This window comes from Alligator sinensis, unplaced genomic scaffold (assembly GCF_000455745.1).
Source record: "Alligator sinensis unplaced genomic scaffold, ASM45574v1 scaffold1291_1, whole genome shotgun sequence".
Lineage (NCBI taxonomy): Eukaryota > Metazoa > Chordata > Crocodylia > Alligatoridae > Alligator > Alligator sinensis.
In genome coordinates, this window is record NW_005842219.1 from 1388565 (window position 1) to 1410735 (window position 22171).

General features: G+C 42.4%; 1 protein-coding gene across 3 annotated transcripts in view; it reads left to right on the forward strand.

Annotated features, from left to right (window-relative positions):
* The window catches only part of CASTOR2 (cytosolic arginine sensor for mTORC1 subunit 2), a 172556-nt gene that overhangs the window by 6362 nt on the left and 144023 nt on the right, over positions 1–22171 (forward strand). Inside the window, exon 1 of one of the 3 annotated variants that reach the window (XM_006027023.3) lies at positions 7–283. The exons of 1 other annotated variant lie outside the window; for it this stretch is intronic. In XM_006027023.3, the coding sequence (XP_006027085.1) occupies positions 171–283 (113 nt within the window). In that variant the 5' untranslated portion in view covers positions 7–170. Of the gene's footprint in view, positions 1–6; positions 284–619; positions 649–22171 lie in introns of those variants that run through there. One more of the 3 variants, XM_025208075.1, reaches the window with a different exon arrangement.

The window sequence follows — 22171 nt, forward strand, 5'->3', positions numbered from 1 at the left end:
CCCCCCCGCCTTTCCCTTCCCTTCACTGGAGTCTTAAAGGGGGAGAAGAAGAAGAAGAAGAATCCAACATCATAATCATAATAATAAGACCCCAACCACCCACCTCCCCATTCAGAAAAATAAAAATAAAACCCCAACATAGATGAACTACAAATGAGAAAAAGGAAAAGATGGAGCTGCATATTTTAGAGCACAGGCTTAAAGTAGCCAGCATAGCCAAGGAGAGCATCCAGTTGTTTACCTATGGATTAATCAAACTTGCTTTCCTTTCCTCCAAGACAAGGTAAGTGCCAAATAAATAAGGGAAGCAAAATGCAAGATAAAAGAGGCTGCAAGTGAGATCAGATTCCCTTGGCTAATTCCGTTGCAGAAACCAGGATGGGAAGGGGGCGGGGGTGAGGAGTTGGGGGGGTAGAGGTGGAAAACAACTTTGTTCCTCGCTGCATTTTTTTCCCCCCTTTTCTTCAGGCATTTCAGGTGGGGATATTTGGGGGGAGGAGGGGGTTCTCTTTGTATTTCTCTTCTTTTAAAAACAGAAAAAAGAAAAAAAAATCCTTAGTCTGCCCCCTTATATAGCTGATGTATTCTTTAATCTGGACATCTCGCCTGGGAGCTGCTCCTTGCAAATGAATGGATGAATGAAAACAGGTGTGGGGAATGTGCAAGGGAGAGAGAGAGGGGAAAAGAAGGAGGGGAAAAAAAAAAAAAGCCTAGAAAGTACTGTTTTTTTCCTCTGTTGAAAAAATGAAATAAATAAAAAGGCGATCGGTCTGGACAACAAAGACAAGAGCAGCAGCAGCAGCAGGAGCAAGAGGAGGAGGAGGAGGAGGGATTTTTTTTTTTTCCGCTTGCAGCAGTTATTAAAAGAGCAAATCGCCCAGTTTGTTTTAAAGGGTGCTTTTTTCAGTGGTGGAAGCCTTTGGCGGGGGGTGGCAAGGAACCGACCTGCATACATTGCACTCTTGGGTTGTTTTTTTGTCAAGGACCATTATTGAGTAATATGTGTTTCATTAGGTTTCTTAGATTTCTGCAAAAAAACAGGCAATGGGAGGTAGCGTGTGTGTGAGAGAACAATTTAAAAAAAATATTTGTGACCAGTTTATGCGATTTATATATTCTGCCAAGGCCTGAGAAGAAAACAACTTGAATTGCAAATGTACACTCTATATCTAGGGGTTAGCATGTTGACTTTTGTTGGTTTATTCAGCTAGAGTGGGAGGTAAATAATATAACTCAAACTCTTCTTGTTTTTCCAGCCTGATAATTAGTATTTCAGTTTCCTTCACTGAATCATCCTAAATCTCATTTTTCTTTAAAGACTGGGGACTTTTGCTGGTGGGGGGAAGGGAGGGAGGGAGAGGAGGGGGGGGTGCGGAGAAAAATAAATAGAAAATAAATTTGTGCCATTTATTTTCTAAATTGTTTTATTCCAATCTCTAATTCAATCTTCCCTCTTCAGTAATGCTTAGGGATGAATGAATCTATTTGTGGTGTAATTTGATTGCAGTCCCTTATCTTCCAGCTTAAACTTCATGCATTGAAATTTCACTCTGATTTGTGGCTCATCCGGGTTGGTTCACCACTGGTATTGTTTGTAGCGTAATGTATATCAGTACCTTGTTTACCGCTGCCCCTGAATACTCAACAGGGTATTAAAGGCATTTTTCTTTAATGTACCATTCATTGCTGAATAAGTGACTGCTCTCACCTTTGTTTCCCGTAATTGTTAATCAGGACACTTCATTTTCTGTCACTTCGGACATCCGTATTCAAGTCGGCACCAGAGCCTTTAAATCTGGGGCTTTTCATACACAGCTTGTTTTTCAAGTTCAAGGATGGTCCAGTTGTCTCCTAGCTTCATGTTACATTTCCCATCCTCAATGCCAGATCATTGTGAACAGTCAGGGTTGCAGCCCATGTCCTTTGGCATTCGTGTGTAGCACTCAGGGTTATACTGCTGTGGCATTAAATTGCCTTCCACATGGGATCAGTAGCCATAGTAAAGTGGCTAGTGGATTTCATGGAGCCTCTGGTAATTTTTTTTTTTTTCTTTTTCTGGATCAATACCCTGGCAGGGGTGTAGCTTCTGTTTGAGTTTGTTAAATATTTTATTTGTTTCCCCACTTTTGATTGTTGGAGATGGCAGAGATCTCAGGACAGGAGTGTTTGCCATCCTTACACCAGCAAACACTACTGAAGTAGTGGGTTCGGTGTCCATGCTTTGCAAGGACTTGGCAAAACCAGGAGCCTGCTTTGAGGAGTTTCTGTGCTGACAAACCCCATCTGCACAAAGGAAGCTTAGGCCTGACAGTGGGAGCACGGCTGATTTTATAATGCATTATTCTGTCGTCCTGCTCTTTTAAAAAACGAGTGATGGTAACTTTGACCACAAAACCAGAGCGCTCTGGAGACTTCCTTTATCCCAAACCCCACCTTCAGGGGACAAGTATGAACATGAGCCGAGTTAAGCTAGCTCACTTGGCCCATTAAGCTTTTCTGTTAGGACACTTCTGGTTACTTCTGCCCTCTCTTTATTTGCCCAGGCACACCTCCACTTTCACCAGGGCTGCCAAAGTATTGTTAAACAGTCATGACTTTAGAAGCTGTCAGTCCGGGGTGGATTTGAACCAGTGACCTAGCACTGAAATCATCGCTATCCTAATTTAAGTGGTTTGTGAAGCTTCAGATTCCCTGGACAGGCCCTGCCAAGTAAATACTTGCTCTTGGGTCTGACAAGTGACCTGTGGGGAGTGTGGGAGTGTGTCTTAGATTGTGAAATTCTTCCATTGCTTAAGGAGAATTGCTGGACCGACTTTTGAATCCTGTATAGTTATTATTTGTTTGATCACCTTTTGGAGGCAAAGGGTGGGAATACGAAATACTCCCTCCTTCCAGTTGGCCTTTTGCCTCTTGCAGCCTTTTGCCCAGCTCAAACGCCTTGACTCAGAGTTCTTGTCATGGCAATGTAAACTTTTTTTCTTCTTCTTTTTAAGAAAAGCAGCAGCTCTGAAACTGGCTGGGAGTTCAAGGCAGTTAATGAAATGAAGAGAGCAAGGAAATCAGCAGCAAATGGGATAAACTGACTGAGGGTTTTACAATAAAATGCAAGCCACATTTTTAAAACAAGTGCTAATTTGGCAGTGACAGCCCAAAGTTACAGTGGGGCAGCAAGGCAAAGGGTAAATGGCAGCAAAGCTCCTCAGTAATGTACCATGAGTAAGATGTATGGGCCAGATGTCCTGATGATACACATCTGTACAGGTTTATTGATTTCAATGGAGCCACACCAGTTCACACCAACTGAGGATTTGGGCCATCTATATTTAATGGCACAATCATAATGCACGTCAGACCTGAGAACAGCATATCTTGTGTTCCGGTTATAAGTTGATTCTAATATTTTCAAGTTCAATTTGACAAGAAACCACTTTTTTTCCAAATATGAGTCAATAGCTACAGGTAGAGTCCTCAAACTGCTATTACCCACATAAAATCTTGCAAACCCAGGAAAGGACCTAAAGGGTTAAACGCACTAAGAATGCTGACCTCAAAAGAGCATCCTCTGTACCAAAGATATTTTTGCCCAGGGCTGTCATCAAATTATCCTCAGTCAAAAATTTCACATCAATACATATCAGGATAAATATTTTTAGATAAATGGAAAGTGTTTACAGGATTAAACAAAGACAGACCCTGACTAAAAAGCCATTTTTGAGCTGTAGGTCTGGATTCCAATTTCACGTGGCACCCAGAGCCAAGCCTGCATGCAGATTGCTTTAATTTTAGGCAACCGGAATCCAAACTGCCCTGATTTTCAGGAGGTGTGGGGAAGGAGAAAGTGGATGGTTATGTCTGTGCTGTTGTTATGCATAGGTGTCTATTCAGATGTGACCTCTGAAGATGGTTTAATTTGTGTTTTTTGGAAGAATGAAACACGTTGTCTTTTAGATATTTTAAATTCAATCTTGGACACTTTTGTTTTGGTGGTGGAAATTTTCAGGATGGCTGGTGTTTTCCAAAACGCGCACTCCACTGTTAAGTAAAAATAAATTCAAACCTATTTTAACTTTTTTTTTTTTAAATATCTCCACTTCAGCAGCATAGCCATAGTGCATGGCTTCCTGTCAGCTCACCCTGTGGGCTATTTCCTGACTCACCTTGTGGGCTATTTCCTGCAGCTTCAGTAGTTACCGGTCTGGAGAGCTGGGGACCCAAGCCTTCCCAGTGCCCTGCTCCTTGCAATGAAGCCAGGCGCCTGGAGCGGGGCTCTTGGGGCTTCTGAGCTTCTGTCCTGCTCGACTCCCTCGGCAGTGGAGTAGGTCCCTAGGACCTGTGGGTTGGTGGCAGCCTGGGTCAACTAGCCTTCTGGCACTTCTGCAAGCCAAACCTGCTGCCAGCATGCTAGAGGAGATGCCTGTACCTGGTTTCCTGCATGGCCAGCCTGTGTGGGGTCACCTGCTTTGCTATCACCATGCTGGAGCAAATTACCCGGAGCGACACCCTTCTGGCTGTCCCTGAAGGGTGTTGTGCCAAGTCATTTGCTCTGCACATTAATACCACGTTGTTCCACTTGTAGGTTGACTCCACGTGCAAGTCAGCCCATGACTTTTATGGGTTTTCTAGAGAGGGGGGAAACCAGGCTAACTTGTAGTTGGAGGAGTCTTTCTGCTGTTATCCTGCTGTTTGTTACTAGTGAATGATATCCTGCTTATATTTCTCATGTATGCTGCTTGGTGGGAGGAAACTTGTCGCTTGATATTCTGTAAATTATGGAGCGTGCTCTTGGATGCTGGAAAAATAATGACCTTGGCTGAATCACCTGCTTCTGCTATTGCATCCTTGCCCTCCCTCTCTCTGTGCAGATTCTCTTTTGCAGTGCTGTATAGGTAATTGGTGTCTTAGATATCGGTGATGCACCAAACACAATTACCTTTACAGTGCCATAAAAGGTGCAGCCACTGTTCTGCCAAACCTCACCAGTCCCTCCATTCTGCTTAGGTGATAAAGATTAAACTGCCACTTGCTACAAGGTGATGCACCACAAGTGACATGTTGGAATGGTTTTCACTTGAATAATATCTATTGATTGGTGGATATGTTGCTGTCATCTGTCACCTTCACTTTCATCCTGCTACTTGAAAGGCTCTAAATTGCATCTTCTTTTTTACCATCTAGAAGTTAAAATCTAAGCGGAGGGTCAGGGGCAGGTCTCTGTTCTTTTGGCAATGCCCAGGTTATACATTAGCAATAGGAAGGAGGGAGGAAGGAGCAATCTCCTTCTTTTGAATGGCTTTAAAGATACGGTTGAAGAGGCAAGTTTCGGTAGTTTAAAACCAACCAAGGTGCTTAGCTCTACAAAGTCCTCTGAACAAAGATTCATTCAATAGCCGTGCAGTATAGTCGGTTAAGTCCATCCTATCATCATGCATGACCCCATCCAGTTTTACAGCATTGTGTGTATGTGCGTAATATTAAATTACACTCTTGATTCTTCTTGGCTTCTGAACAATGCCTTGGTATACTGTCAACATACAGGGCAGTAGGTCAAGAAGTAAGCCCTTCCCTTCTGAGTTTCCAGATACCCAATTAAAAAGATGTGACATTGATGCTGATTTTTGAGGAAAGGTAAAGCAAGCCTAAGATGCTCTCCTAGCCAGCCACGACTCATTTGAGAGAGTAGCTTTTAGGGGAGTGTGACAGAGCCTGCCAATGAGAATACAAAAGAAGAAAAACTTAGATTTTCAAAAACAAAGTAGTGATGATGAGATCAATGACTTGAAGACATGTACAGCTTTCTAGAACTAGTAGCTTCATTAATATCAAACTATACTCTTAAGATTTGGTAAACAGTGCGCCCAAAGTGCTGTACCTGGCTCTAATGACATGACTTCCTAATCAGGATGCGGTTAAGAGATGAATTTGTGCAAGGTGTTTTATGCTTGAAAATGGTTTCTGGTCTTGTATCTGGCAGCGCTGTTTTTAAAACACAATCCGAGATCTCCCTAGCAGTGTCCTGGTAATACTCTTTAACATTTACATAGCCCTTTTATACAAATCTTATACTCATGATGCCCTTCTGTGGGAGATAATTAGCAGAATCCTCATTGTCAAGAGCAGGGAAGTCTGACACAGATGTTAAGGTGAGCCTTTTGAGATCTCCTGCTAAGACCCTTAGGTCTAGCTTTCAAAGGTGTTGAATATGTGCACCTACATAGTTTTCAAGTGAATTGTGGTACTTGGCTCCTCTGAAAATCCATCGTTATATACTTAAGGTTGGGCATCAAAATTAGATCCTCTTTAATTTGCATTTTATTTTATTTTATTTTTTGATTTTGCTGACTTTGGCATATTGCTGTTCAATAAATGCATGTTGCAGCTCAGGTTAGAACTCAGGAGTTGCAGCTCTTCTGTCCTGGGTTTTGAACGATTCATTACGTTGTCTTTCATATCAGGTGATGGCTTGGAGTCAGAGAGAAGGCTTCACGTTCCGTATATCTGGAACGGCCCTCCAAGAAACCTGTGGTCCATTGCCAAGTCTGCTAGGAGCCCATTGCATAACCTAGGGAAGTTGGTGTCTTGGTTTGTTTTCCTTTTTCCAGAATGGAGCCAACATGCGACTTCATCATTGTCAAAGAACAAGTTATTACTATTGGTCGGTCCCACAATCCTCTAGAAGGGGCCACATAAAAAGTGTTTGAAAAGGATAAAAGATTTTGCTTACTTCCAAAAGATGGTCTATTTTGTTTTCTCTTCAGTGATTGCTGGTATGATGCAGACTTTCAAAAGCCTAAAAGGCCTTGATTTTATTGAAAGTTACTCTGCAACATCAGAGCTGTACGGACCCCCCCCGCCAGGTCCCTTCTCTATCACAGTGGGATCTGAATGGTCATGTCCATAGGTTGTTGAGTAAGGAGGGTACAGGGTGGATGAGCTGGTCCTTAAAGCCTGTTAGAGAAAAAGGGTTCCCTTCTGCTCCTTCCTGGTTCAGCATTTTCCAAAGTACTGTTCCTGGATACCTGCCTAATCTGATTTAGATATTCAGACTCACAAACTTAGCAGCAGTTCACTGCCCAGTAAACTTCAGGTAAGTTCAAGGAAACCTGAGGCAAAGCAGAGAGCATGACTCTAAGTGGGAATACCTTCATTTCATGCTCATGAAGAGTTGCTTGCCAAAATTTCCATGGGTGGGACAAGGTCTAATGTTTATAATACTTGAAACCTTGGAAATAACTGGTTTTCTCCCTGCTGATCAGGTCTTCTAGGCTAGGTGCAGACATTTGAAAATCCCGAGGCAGAGTCCATTTAAGTTTTAGTGTTTTCTGTAAATGGTTTAGTTAGACAGGTAGCAAACATAAACCACATTTGCCCTTTGGTGGAAATGGGGGACGGGGCAAATCTCAGACTGAGTTCCACCATTTTTTAATCAGTCTATGCATGCCGAACTTCTGTTCTGTTTCGGGTATAGGCAGGGTTTGAACTACACTTTGACTCTTGGGGGATCTGCAAAAAAAAAAAAATTAAACCGGTTCATTAATTAACAAGTTCACTTAAGTGAAGGAGAAATCCAATCGGAGACGCCCAAGGTTATGAATTTCAAAACTTACAGGGGGGCTCTCGTCTCTTATGGTGGGGCTCAGACCCCCCTCCTCCCAAGCTCCCCTTTAATTTGCATCCTGGGCATAGACTAGTTTCCAGTCATTTACACTGGTAAAAGTGTAATGTCTGTACCTGGCCTTATAATTTATAACAAACATTGATTCTCATCCTTCTCCCTCTTCAATTTATTTGTGACCCATGGGCCAGATGGGCTCACTCTTGTTTCACTTCCTTTGTTACTATTACTGTTGCCTACAGGCTTGTCCTGTGGTCACTTTAGACCAGAGTTTCTCAACCCGTGGGTCACAACCCAAAAGTTGGTTGTAAGAATATATGAAGAGGTCATAAAGAAACGTCAAAAATGGATTCTCCTTTAAAGGAGAAAGATGTTGGAAACTATGGCTTTTCCTTTGCAGGCTGGCAGAGTTCCAGCCTGCAAGGGTCTGCTTGGGCCCCCCATTCCTCCCACACACCCATCTCCTGCATATACTGGGGTGCTGGGGGTGAGGGGCACTGGATTGGGTGGCCATTGATGTTTACAAATGGGTCCTGGTACAAAAGTTGTGAGCCACTGGCTTAGACCTTGTTAGGTTATGCTAAGCCAGAAATGGTCAGAAGCTCTTAGAAGCTGCATGGGAACACAAGTACCAGGCAAATCCCTAACCTGATGCCATGGAGCATCGTGTTCCTGGAGAGAGGCTGTGATGCACAGATTAGGTAAAACCGAGGTTCTGATCCTATCTTGCCATTCGTCATAACAAGGGCTGTTAATCTTGCATTTCTTCCTGTTTGAATTCAAGCAACTATATCCTGACTATTGAGATTACAACTGGATCTGAGTTTTTGGGGGTTGGTTGTTTTTTTTTTTTTGTTTGCTTGGGTTTTTTTGGTGCCTTGTTTCTATGCATTGGCAAACTGCTGCCTCGCTCCACTGCATTTTACTGATGTAGCATGCAAAATTAGTACTGTCAGTAAAATACTTGAGGAAGTTAGTTTGGGCAGTTTTTTTTACTACTTACTTCCTGGAAATAGTCTTAGATTCCCTGTTTGTTCAAGGCTTCAGATGAAAGGCAGTATGCACACCAAAAATGTTAATACCCCTCTGGCTTCTAGACCAGTGATTCTCAACCTTTTTTGACTCGAGACATTCCTCCATTAACTTGAGGCACCTCTGGTTAGACTCAAGGCCCTCCTTGAAAATGCCAGCTCTTAGTTTTCACTTGTTTTTTAACTACAGAAACATAATAAAGCAATTTTTCTGTTGCAAAGAGCTCAAGGATCACAACGGATCAGTATGTTTTTGACACTGACTCTCTGGGTTTATCTTGTGAATCATGTTTGCAAATCGAACATGTTAGCATTGTGTGGCAACCCTGAAAAGATCTCAAAGTGCCATGGTGCCCTGGTTGAGATTCACTGTTCTTCTTATGGTAGGGTGCATTACTCCTTTATTAGTAAAACTACAGTGCTGCAGATGTTACATAATCTGCGCCCGGTATGGTTTTATTACTCCTGCTTAATGATATTGTGACTGAGTTGTTTATTAACACGGTAGTTAGAATCCACATCATAATTCCCCTAACATTATATAGAAAAAACCCAGACCGAGGCCTAGAACTATTTGGCCATGCCCCATTTTTGCTTTCTTAAAATGTAAATCAAAAAAGAATTACAGTTCTCTTCTGGGTGCATGAATTTAATTTATGGAATGCATAACTTCTTAATCAGCTGTCATGTCTCTGTTTTAATGCATTTGGACAAGTATTGGCATTTCTTTTTTCAGAGGAAACACAGTGCAGATTTGTTCTTTTGTTTATTGCCAACATTAGTAAACTCCAGCTCTGATCTGCTGATAACTGGGTGCTGGTAAAGGAAGAATTTATCCAACAAGAATGTAAGTAAGGAAATAACTCCATTCATTGCAGTTCAGAATCAACAGAGCAAAAATCGTGAGTTGCAGTAGTCTTTCCTGAGTAGTGTAACTAATTAGAAAATACAGTTGGGTTTCACAAAATTAACAAGCACAAAATGTTTTATTTCAGCATAAAAGACGTCAAGATTGGTTAGGACGTCTTTGTGACCACAGTTCTTTTTTGGTTCCAGATTTAGTTTACAAAGTTTTGTTGTGGTGACCTGAGTAACTGGGACTCTAATTTCACTTTTATGGTCTGATGCATAAGAAACATGCACCACTTGATCAAGTATTCTGCCCTCCAAAAAAAAACTTTCAATGCTTTAACTTCCTCACTTTGGATTAAGTATGTTTAACTAGAGAGTAAAATTAAGAGGTAGCAGCTTAGAAGCGGTCAGCCAGCATACACTTTCTTAGATAAAGTCAGTATGGCAGAAGTGCGAAGTAGCAAAAAACTGACATAATAGAGAAGTGCTGAAGTCTAGACTACTGACGATTAAAATTACAACTCCTTTTGGGGTTTCTTAAGTAAATTGTGCTCACTTCTTCATATATTTCCATAGCCTTGGCTTGATGGGCCAGAGAGTTAGTTCGCCTGAGCTAATTTACCGTGCCTCTCAAAGTGACATTTAAGATGCAAGCTAATGCATAATGTTGTAACCATAGAGAGGTGTGGGGAGGGACCTGTCAGTCAACTACATGCTCTCATTATGGTGAACTCTACAACCAACTTATATTGATATGTTGAAGAAGATAAGAACAAGGCTCTTACCTGTGCATGACTGCGTTAATATGTAAGCAATTGTCTACTTGGTGACTGTTTCTTTATTGTGACAAAGCATGGACAATCCTGATAATGACCGTGCTAGAGATCCTTTGCACCTCAGTTAATGCAAGTCAAACCAATAACAGAATGCTGCTTTCAAGTCTTTTATATAGGAAGTGCTGAAATAGGTAGATTTTGTCCTTTTCCTAATATACGAATTGGAATCTGATGCAATTTTCTAACCTGAGACATGAATATTAAGCCCTGGATTCGCAGGGATTATTAGGAATATTTGCAAGTTGCGAGGTTGATAAGAAGCTAAAAACACAAGGCCTTTCTGCCCCTGAATTAACTAAGTAATAACGAAGGTTCAGGCTTTGTACCTATCTGAGCCAAAACTGCTTTCTCTCCTATCTTGGGACTTTTCAAAATAGTGGCATGTGGCAAAGGATTGTGGTGACACATGTTGGCTACACTGGTACCCAAGTATGGGGGATCATAGGAAGTTGTCTAATGGTTTGATTAAGTGCCCTGTGATCAACTCTCTATTCTGCCAAAGGTGCCCTGTGTGGTGGGTAGATTGTAGGGGTGTGCGAAGTGGGCCCTATTCGATTTGGATTTAGCCCGAATTGGGGACAGTGTTTTGATTTGTTGACTCGGATCACTGTCGCTGATTCGATTCAGACAAATCTGAAGATGCAATGCTGATTCAGAGAGTCAGCAATTCAGCCGTAGACACAGCTTTAAATGTTTTTTGTACGTGCCTCGAGGTACCAGGTGAGGCTCATGAACGCTGCAATGCTGGGGCGCATGGAGCGTCCCACAGGAGCGTGGAGAGGGCCCCCACGTGCTTGGTGCCAAACCCAGAAGTGGACCGGAAGTACTTCCAGTTCACTTCTGGTTCGCCGGGGACAACGGGAGGGCCTTGTGCCCCCCAGGCTCAGCGATTAACTGCAAGGGGACCCCTGGTGCCCCCCCAGACCCAGGAGGCACCAGTCACTGAGCTGGGGAGGTACGGGGGGCTTTGTTGCACTCTCTGGCAGACCTGTAAGTGCTTCCGGTCCACTTCCAGGTCTTCTGGAGAGCCACCTGCACTCCTATGGGACACTCCATGCGCCCCAGCATCGCAGTGTTCACGAGCCGCCTGCTACCTAGAGGTATATAGAAAAAACATTTAAAGCTGTGTCCATGTCCAAATCTCCGAATCTTTCCAAGGGTTCCAGTTCGATTCGGAGAGATTAAAGGGTCCTCTGATTCAGTTCGGAGATTCGGCTACCGAATTGGGCTGAATCTCCACCTAATCAAATCGGGGACTGAAGCTTCACACAGCCGTAGTAGACTGATATGATGTCAGCCATGAAGAAACCTTGATTTAAAGGATTTATTTGAATTTTGCTTTATAGTTGTACTGCAGTTATTTTCTCAAAGAAAAGTCAGTTCCCCTTTGTTGGTAACCAGGAAGATGCTGATTTGTATCTAGACGTAGTCCTTATGCTAAACTTGATACTGTTTTTACCAACTAAGAGGCTGTGCTATATACAGCAAAAGTTGTGTTAAACGGCACTTTATTAGCCAGAAAACTCTATTAACCGGCATCCGAGGGAGGCGGCCAAAGCGAAACTGGAAGTACCACTTCCGGGTTTTGCCGCTACCACGAGCAGAGTTCTTACCACTTCTTCAGCCCAGGGCAAAGCTGCCTGAACAGGGTCCCTCTCCCTGTCCCCTGGCACACTGATGCCGGGGAGTGCACCAGACAGTGCACATTTGATTAACTGGAATATTTGATTAACCAGCATCCCCCACTCCTGGGGGGGGGTGCCAAATAACAGAGCTTTTACTGTACATATTTAAGCAATTATGTAGCTTAACTTCCATTTATTTAGAATCTTAATTTAAACATTTTATTACGTTAGAAAATGATGAATGGTATTTCTTTTTTAGTGGAGGATTGATTTTTGATCCTTGTGATTTTTTTGGTTTTTGTTCTACTGCTTTAGCTTGAAACTGGAATGCAATTAAATATGCAGAAAAGCAGCATTTTAAAACTGCTTATTAGTTGCATAAACTTAAATTTAAGGTGCCATCTGCATCAGGAAAACACTGTCAGAACAAGTTTTGCTACTTAAAACATATTTGTTTAAACAAAGCAAATGTTATCCTTAGCTAGTCAGTTGAACTGATTGTTTCAAGTCACCACATTCTTCGGCATTTTAGAACTAGTAGATCTCAGCCTCTTACACTTGCTTTTTATTCGTGAATTGGAAAATAAAAACATTCTTGTCTTGTGTTTCTACTTTTAGTTGCTTTTTCAACTTGTCATGAACTAATCATGACACCAAACTAAATTGAATAAATAGTATCAAAGGAATTCCACATTTGGAGGAGCTATGCTGTCATGAGAGCAACAGACTCTGGTTCCAGTTGCTTAGCCAATTTGATTGTCTTCAAAACTTAGGCAGGAAATGTATCAGGCTTGCTTTTTATTTAACTTATTTTAATAAATTATGGAAAGTTTAGGCCTTAGTGTTGGCTGTCATGATTTTAAAAATAATTGTGTTTAGGAAAGAGAATGTGCTTCAATCTAAATGAGAACAATTTTTAAAAAAAAATCTAATTTGTTTGGTTTTTTAATTAACTTTTTAACTACCTTGCTAAGTGATCTTGGGGAAATAATTTTGCTTGTGTGTCAGTTCCGCATTTAATAATATGGAGATAGTAGTAGTAGTAGTGACATACATTACAGGGATGTTATGATGATAAAACATTAAAGATTTGAAGAGGGTCAGGTGATGAGTATTGAGTGCCATATAAACATTTACAGTTTCCTACCTATTTGGCTTGTATATAGGTCAGGCAAAATCTTAATCAAACTTTTTCGTTCCCTCTCTTGTACCCTGTAGCTATGCTATGAAGTACATACACTTAGTTTGTTCTTTCCTGATACTGCCCTATTCTTTTAGCCTGAGTAATGAAAGGTTTCACTGTAGACAGTAATGCAGGTAATGGATTTTCAAACTTTTCCCTGTTTATAGGCCACTAACTTATTTTTATTTTTTGACTCTCCATTCTTACAGGCAAGGGTTAGCAATATGAGCAGAGGCTTCAGATGTTTCCACGTGAATAAAATTAACAAATTATCTGGGAGCGTGGTCAGGAGTTTTGATTGACTACACCATGCATAGGGTGATGGTACTTAACAATAAGGAAAACCAGTGGGAAGCTAAAGATACAGGCTGTATTCCTAATTGAGGGGAAGTGCATTTGAGGTTCACGGGATCTATACACACACCATTTTTAATATGGGGAAAATATTAAAATATTTTTTTCTTTTCATTGTGTATGTGACATACAGATGTCACAATATTCTGATGGCTTGATGACTGCCATGAACACATTTCTCAGTAAGCATTGAGCAGAATCATTTCAGCTGAGTGCAGAGGGAGGTTAGAGAGAATTCAGGTTGTCCAGAATTGACTTTATCATCTTCTTGGAAGAAATACCTTATACAGGACTTTGACAGTCAATACTCTAGTAGAATTGTGATCTACTGCTATTGTTTCAGCTCCAGGTCTGGAGATATGCCTCTTTCAAATCAAACGCTGTTGGAGGGGACACTGCTCCCTTCACTGATTTCTTCAAGTTTCTCAACGTTTTGCAGGACCTTGGTTAATAGACTATAGGAGCCTTGCAGCTGGTCTAACTTACACTGGAGGCTATACCATTCCCTACTTGCCCAGGGATTGAATGGGTACAAAGGGGACTTGATACAGCTCTGAAGCAGAGGCTCTGGGACCCTCCCCATGTCTGTGCAGAGTAATTCCAGTTTGTAAAGGTACTAGATGGAAGTTGGATGTTTTATTCTTACTGCAAATTACTATGTCATTAGCCAAGCCAGTTTGTCTTCCTTTCTCCCTTCCACCCCAAAAACCTCACTGGGAAGTCTTATTAGCTGCAATTAAGGGAAGGTAAAACATTTGGATTATGTCTGGTTCTTTCTCAGTTTGACTGTGTTACCACATTGCATTGTGTGGGAAATGCCTTTCAGTAATAATTATGCCCTGGTTAATGCTGAGTTCCTGAAGTCCTACTGCAGAGCAGTCAGGCAATGAGAGCACACTGTAAAGAGAAAATTCTTCGTGGTCTTCATAAAGGTCACATGCTCCTCCAAAGAAACGCCTCTTGGGACCGGGGGGTGGTCATTGTACTTCCAATATGGCGAGTCATTTGTTTTGCCTTGGCTGTAGGCCTTACCATAGAGCCAGTATAATTTTGTATAAAGCAGGGATAGTTACTGTGTGGCTCCAGGACAAATGAGCTCTGCTTATTTTTACAACACAGAAGACTAATAGCCTATAAGGAAAGAGTTTGCCTATAGTTTTATATTTCAGTAGTTGCGATGTTGCCACAGACAAAAAAAGCCTCTGTATCCCTTTGTGCTAGCATGTGAAAGAGGCCCCGATGAATAATGCAATAGGATTCTTTCTGCCCCTCAAGTTAAGAACTCAGATAGGTTCATTTACTGATAATTTTGACAGAAGGTGGTTGGGAACCTTAAGCCATCATTTAAATATGAATCGGTGCCAAAATCCTACAGTCAATGCCTAGTTGCCTGTTACTACATTTTAATGGCCCCGTGAAGCGAAGCGTGTTTGGAATGGGCTTGCCATTATAAGTTTGATTAATGGCCTTATTTATAGGGATAACCAGCACAAAATGTGAAGAATCATAAATGCAGATGATTGCGTGCATGTGCAAAATACATGGTGTGCTTTGTAAATTAACGCTGGCATCTTTTTGCCATGTACTTGAGCATATGCTTTAACTTAATTTTTCTTCTTTGTTTATAGTATTTTTTTAGGGCTTTAAACCAAAATGTCCTTGGCTGTTAGTCTGTTTGACAGGGTTCCATGGCACGTTATCACTAGTTATCTCTTTTCAAGTTGAGCTGTTTCCACAGATTATAACTGTTCAATTTTTTTTTTTAACTCTGCTACAGTTGTGTAACTTTCTAGATGACCACAGCAACCCAGATAGGTATTAGCTGTCCTAAGTTAACATCTCCTTTGCATGCATGATTTAAGTAGGCCCTGCCACATGTCTAGATAGAAGCAATGCATTGAATAAGATGGTCAGGGGGGCACTTAATTCACATCCACTAGCATGCCTGTTACTGGAGTAATGTTTTGGAATATTGCATTCTGTTTTGGGGAGAAACTCCATTATTGATAATGTTTTCTTCTCCTATTTTACTGTCTGAAAAATAAAAAACCACCAAAAGTCCCTAAATTAAAAAATGTGGTAAATCAGTACAGTTTTCCCCAGCTTATTTTAACATGTGCTTGGTTACACCTACTGTACAACTTAAGAGAGAGGGCAATAAAAGTTTAGAGTGCTTTTAAACTAAGTCTAGATAAGAAAGTTAAAATGAATTGGCAGCAGTGTTTTAAGGACTTGTCAAATGTTTCCAGTGTTATGATTTCTTCCCATTTAATATTAGTTTGATGTCAGACTTAATGGGAGCTGATTGATAGAATTCTCCCAAATACCAAAGTGCCATTTTCCAAATGATTTAGGCGCTTAGTGCCCAAAAGCTCAGTGAAAGGCAGAATAGCTTCGACTCCTCCATGGCTTCTTGATGTTAAAAATTAAGCCACAAAAGGAATTTGAAAGATTTGCTTGCTAACCTCTCAACCTGTCCGGTGTGACAGACCCAAAATGAGGAGAGACAAACTCTTCACACAGGAACTTGCAAATATGATATTTTGTAGCTTCTGTGAGGAAGGAGTCATTTTAGGTAGAAGACAGGTGCTGCAGTCCCATTCCCCCCCCACCCCTTAAATAACAATGAGCATTCAGGGGAGGAATTGCTTCAACCTACACTGTATGCCTGCAGTGAGGCTGAGGTCCTACATGACTTTTTTTCAGTTCCTCTACAGCATACAGCAACTACCTCTTACACTTTTCTGGTCCCTGCTTTTGAATCATGAGTTATGCTTAACTGCACCTCTAAGAGACACGTAAATGCTGATGTTGTCTTACACAGGCATGGACGCAGACACAAAGGCTAGGGACAGACACTACACATAAACGGGTTTAAGTGATCAGAAACTGGTTTAAATCTGTAACAGAACAGATTTTCAGTGCACATAAACTGGTTTGAAAATTGCTGAAATCGGTTTGAGATAAACCTGGTTGAATGTAGTATCAGACTTAACTGATTTGGGTCAAACCGGTTTATGCAGTGTCTATCCCAGACCCCTTCCTGGTTTAAGTTAAACCAGACTCCCCCAGCATCCCGGCCTGCTGTCTGGGCTGGATGGGGCTCTCTGCTCTACAGCAGAGCTGGCCTCTCCCCTCTGCTCCCTGTCTGGAGCTCCAGCAGAGTCATCAGGTATCTGCCTGGCTTCCCCCTGCTCCCCCGCTCCCCTCACCACTTTCTGCTAAGCAGGGATCCCCTCTCCCCTCTGCCCTGCACAGACTCCTCTCAACATTAGTTAGCAGACCACATGCTGGCTATGGTCCGTGCCGTAAGAGATGGGACAAAGGACAGTGGCTTAAGGCTCTTTGGAGCTAATCAACAGGTCTGCTGGTAATATCCCTCCATTCCTTCTTTGGAACAAATTGTTTAAGAAGAGCTTGAACTAATGAGAGAGGTTTTGTTTTCTGATGGGGTAATAAATGCTGATAGCAGAGCTGATAAATACTCTGTTATCAGGGGGAGGGGGGGAACCCCTCCCAAATCAGAGCATCCTGCCTGGGCCTGGCCATTCCTCCCCAGCTCAGTAGTATGGAAGGGAAGGGGAGGGCTGCTTTAGCGACCCCCAGCATCTAGCCTGAGCCTGGGATGTCTGTACAAACTGATTCAGCCTAGCCAGGTTAGACTAACCTGCAAAGATTGAACCAATTCAGGCTCAGGCTTTTTAAATGTCTGTCCCTAGCCAGAGCGTGTGACGACTTCTCCACACTCATGTACTAAGTTTATGGTAGAACCAGAAACCTGTACCTGGTTCTGCACCATCTCTAACTGATCTGTATGACTGTATGTGTATGCATGTGAGCGAGAGAAATATAGGCCTTGTTTTCCCTCTGCATTCACCATTTTAGGTTCATTTCCTGCTAGTGCTGATCTCTTCTTTTCCCATCCTAAATTCCTACTTCATCCAGATTTGTACATGGAGGAGACCTTTGTTCTTTGCTTATGCCTTGAAGATGTATTCAGGTAGATTTGACAAATGTCCATTCAGGTTTCAGGCAGCAACAGAAACCCTTCTAAGGGTCATTGGAAGAAAAAAAACCCAACCTCCCCAAAGAACCAAGCTACACTCCGGTGGAGCCGTACATATATATGTCATTCCGAAGTCAGAGTGCTCTTGAAATGGAAATTGAGTCAGCTAGAAATGAGAGGTAGCTTGTGATGACAAACAAAAACATGCGTGTTTAGGGGCTCTAATAGCTGCGTTTCAGGATTGAGAATGTTTCGCTTCCCCAGTATCCTTCAGATGACAGCTGCCATCGCCCAGGCTGACTATGAAGAATACATTTTCAGGCTGCCGTACCCAGAGCACTATTATGACTGTAGCACTCGGAACAATAGCAGAATTCTGAGCTGCCAGCAGGGAGTCTCCGAGTGTACGAGTGTAATCATGCACTGCTCAGCTTTCAAGGAAATTTACAGTTAGTGCACTGACTTACTCATAATAGTGATGCATTGTTTAGCCTAATAACTTAGCAGCTTTCCAGGAACTGGCTACTGATCACTGTCATCTCACACTGCTAATCATTTTGTTCTCAGATCATCCCAAAGATGAACTGAGAACCTTATAAAATTGGCAACTGCCGTGCACTGTAATTTTTTTAAACTAGAAGAAATGACATTTCCCACCCTCTTTTGGTCCACTGGTTCTTTCATATGTCTTTGTCTCGCACAAAGCTTTGCATTTAATGTATATAAATGCCTTTTTAATATAGGGTTAAGAGCATAACCTTGAAAGGACACACTATCAAATTTGTTTTCTCACCACTCACAGATTCCTTATTAAAGTCGCATTGATCAAAATAATAGCTTAGGGGTTGAATTGGAAAGCTCTTTGCTCTACCAACATTTGTTTTCTGTAAAATGTACATTATTTTTCAGTGAGTTTTTTTTCCAGGGACATGGTGTCTGTTCCTGTGATGTCCCAGCTTTCTTCAATCATGAATGAATTCCCTCTTACTAATGTCATTACTTGATCTTTCTTTGGCTGAGGGAAGTAAATGGATCCATCATGATCTTTCTGCATGGGAAGGAAAATTGTCTTCTAGCTGAAGCAGGGAGCTAGGGCACTAGAAACTTACTTCTGACCCTGTAGCTGACTCATGCAGCCATAGATAAATCACTAAACCTCTCTTAGGCTGTCTGTGCTGCAACTGCTGCCATGACTGTAGCTTGTTCAGATATACTTGAGCTACCTTTAAATTGGCTAGTTTGGGTATTAACTGCGTGGACCCAGAGGGGGGTCAGTGGCACCGTCGCATCCCTCTTTCGGACCACGGTGCTGTGGGAGCAAGTCCCCAAAATTAGTATGAATTTCTCCCTTCTCCTACATGCTCAGCTACACATCTCTCCTCCCCTCCCTTCTCCTGCCTGAGATGCCCTTGGGGCAGGGGGAAGGTCCAGAGTCACTTCTGTGTGATGTGTGGGGACCCGGGCTCAGCTAGGGACAGTGGCAGTGGGAGCAAGCAGCTTCCTCCACCCCTCCTCTTCCCACACAGGTCTTCCTGCCAGCCTGGGAGCAGGCAAAGAGGAGAACCCACCTGCCGCCATCGCTGTCCTCAGCTGAACCTGCCTCCCTGCGCAACCTCCCTGCAGCTCTAACTGGAATAGGGCAGGAGTAGCTGGGACAGTGGTGGTGGCAGGAGGGTCTCCCTGTGCCTACAGGCATAAATAGAGAGGGGAATGGGAGGGGAGGAGAGGTGCCACTGTGTATGGTGGGGAAGGGAGAGAGGGCTGGGGAGTAGGATTCTTATATGATTTAGGGACTTAAGGAGAGAGCCCCTGGTTTCTGCTCCCATGGGGCAGTGCAACCACCCGGGTAGTGCTGTTTGCAGCTCCTGGCCCCTCCCCTTTTGAAAATTGTGGCTCCGCGTATGGGTAATACTAGTGTTATAACCACAACAGTCAATGTGGACTAACTGCTTGAGCATCTCCCCCGCTCCTCATGTGGGTTTTCCAGTCCTTGCTGAGTTGCGTGCCACCATAGCTACTCTGCTAGCAGACCCTGGGACGGCTGAAGTAACCTCTGGGATGTCTCTTCCAGCTGCAGCGACTGAAGTGTAAACATCTCCTCCTCCCCACATGTGAGATGGGCTAACACTTACCTCGCAGGAAGGGGAATTGTTTATAAAGTCTTTGCATGAAAGATGCTACAATAATACAAAGTCCTCCTGCCACAGGAGACATCCTATAGACTTTACAGGACATGGGTTCATGAGTAAATGCGGGGAAGCGCTAAAACGTAATCTATGCACGTAGCGGGAATTTTTCATCTGATAAAAGGGAGGAGAGAGATGGGGGCGCACAACTGAGCTATGCCTCTCTGTACTTCCAAATACTAAAGGCAGCTGAATTGTGATGTCAGCTAATCGCTGGGACTGGACCTACAGTGATGCGGGAGGTTTTTAGTTCAACCCACTTGCAGTTGGCTCGGGTGCTTGTTTTGGTCTTTTTCCGATAACCTGTATAGTCCAGAGGCTGGGAGCCCACAACCCTGATCGTATTTGTGGCTCTCAGTTGATTGCAACAGGAAGTTAAAATACAACCCTGATTCTATTCCTAGGCATAATTGCTTGGCCAGTACCAAAGTCCAGGCCTGGGGTACTTAGGGACATACGAACTGTGTATGCACCACTTAGACACCTCCTCTTATTTTATTGGGTCAGGTGCAAGTTGACCACGCATGAAGTCAGATTTTATAGTCGTGGAACGTGTGTTATTTGGCTGGCTCCAGGATGGCTTGAAACCATTCTGTGTCGGGGCAGGGTAAGAAGGCACTGGTGTAGAGGTTAGTTGACTTGGTCACGCTCTTCTGACTTTTTCCCTTTGCCTCACTCTTCGAGGCGGCAGGACTGCCTGTTTGTTGTTGGCATGTATTGGTGAAATAAGCTCCGTAGTGACACGAAGCCATAATTTTGGAGACGGACTATCCCCTGGTCTCTAGGCACAGAGCAGTAAGAAGCAGCAGCTCAGCTTTTTTGGACTTTAAATTGCCAACTCGAAATGCTAACAGCACTGGAGCATACAAATGCGTTTGACAAGAGTGTCCAAGTAGAAGCGCTTGGCCTCCGTTTGGGAGTCTGCTTCTCTGCATTCAGCTTAGTCATCCCCAAAGACCATTTGTTTTCGGTCATCATCCCCACCTAGGCATGCCGAGCATGTTGCCCAGCACCAGGCAAGAGTTCACAGGGTTGTAGAGCATCTCGCAAGATGAAAGGCAGTAGGTATCAGGCAACAGTCAAATTCCAGTGGGAGACAGGAGGTTGTAGGCTTGCACCAACTAAACATCCTGCGGCAGTGCCATATGCAAGTTTCCAGGTTTATGGTGGAAACAGAGCATGTATCTTATCGCTACGTCTAATATAAGGGCTTAATTTAGGGAATATATCCATCAATGGCCAGTTGCGATCATTGTTGATCCTCTTAAATTTCCTTGGTATTTGATAGGGAAGATCCTGGTTTGAAAGTGCTCGAACAACAGTGTTTTAAAGCTGTGATGATTTTTTTTTTTTTTTTTTTTTTTTTTTTTTTTTTTTTTTTTTTTTTTTTTTTTTTTTTTTTTTTTTTTTTTTTTTTTTTTTTTTTTTTTTTTTTTTTTTTTTTTTTTTTTTTTTTTTTTTTTTTTTTTTTTTTTTTTTTTTTTTTTTTTTTTTTTTTTTTTTTTTTTTTTTTTTTTTTTTTTTTTTTTTTTTTTTTTTTTTTTTTTTTTTTTTTTTTTAACTAGGCCTTGTTTTGTTTCCAACTTCGGGAACCACCGTCAATCCTTTTATCAAGGCTGAGTTTCTTTGTATGGTTGTATTACAGCTGGCAGTAGAACAAGCTGATATGAATCAGGCTGATACTGTAATTCAAGGCAGAAGATTAAAAGAGCCTGGCTCAGTGTTGGATGGTTTTGCTTGATAATGAGGAGACTCAGCCTGTGAAACAGGAGAAATTCTGGTTGGATGGGAGTCTTGCCATTAGTTTAATTGGGGAGGGAGCTAGAGAGGTCTGTCCTTATTTATTGGTATTTTTCCTCCAGAATACCCACGTCGAGTTGTGTGTGACTACTTCTGTTTGCAGGCATACAAGGTTGTTGGGTGCTTCCTGGTGCTTAGCTGTTTCCAAAAGGCCAGTAACACAATGACGTTTTCCCACCATGCCGCCCAGCAACACGTGCTCCCTGCAACGTTAAGTGAAACTGAAATTTTGTTTTATGGAAATCCGGTGAAATATTTGACCCTGCCTTACCCATCTGGACAAAGATAAACCTCGCTGTGCTATTAAATGTCTGGTAAAAAGAAGTCTATGATTTAATCTAAAGTGTGTGCACTGTGCAACTGGAAATTAGGTTTGGCTCGCAATTCGGTTTAGCTTTTATTCTTTGACATTGCCATGAGCTAATATTTTTTTCTATGAGTTGGTAGAAAGAGTGGTCAGGTCCCAGCAGATCTCACTAGACCCATGAGCACTTCCTTGGCTAGCTTTCCCTTTTCGTTAGGTATACAAACCTCGTTAATAAATGTACAGGTAAGGAGCAGCTCTGGGTCAAGTTTTTAGATTTGCTAGCTTCCCAGGTCTGTGCTCAATTAGTGGAACTAAGATGACTCTAAAAGATGGTAGGTAAAGAGACCGAGGACGGAGTCCTATACCTCTGCGGCATCTC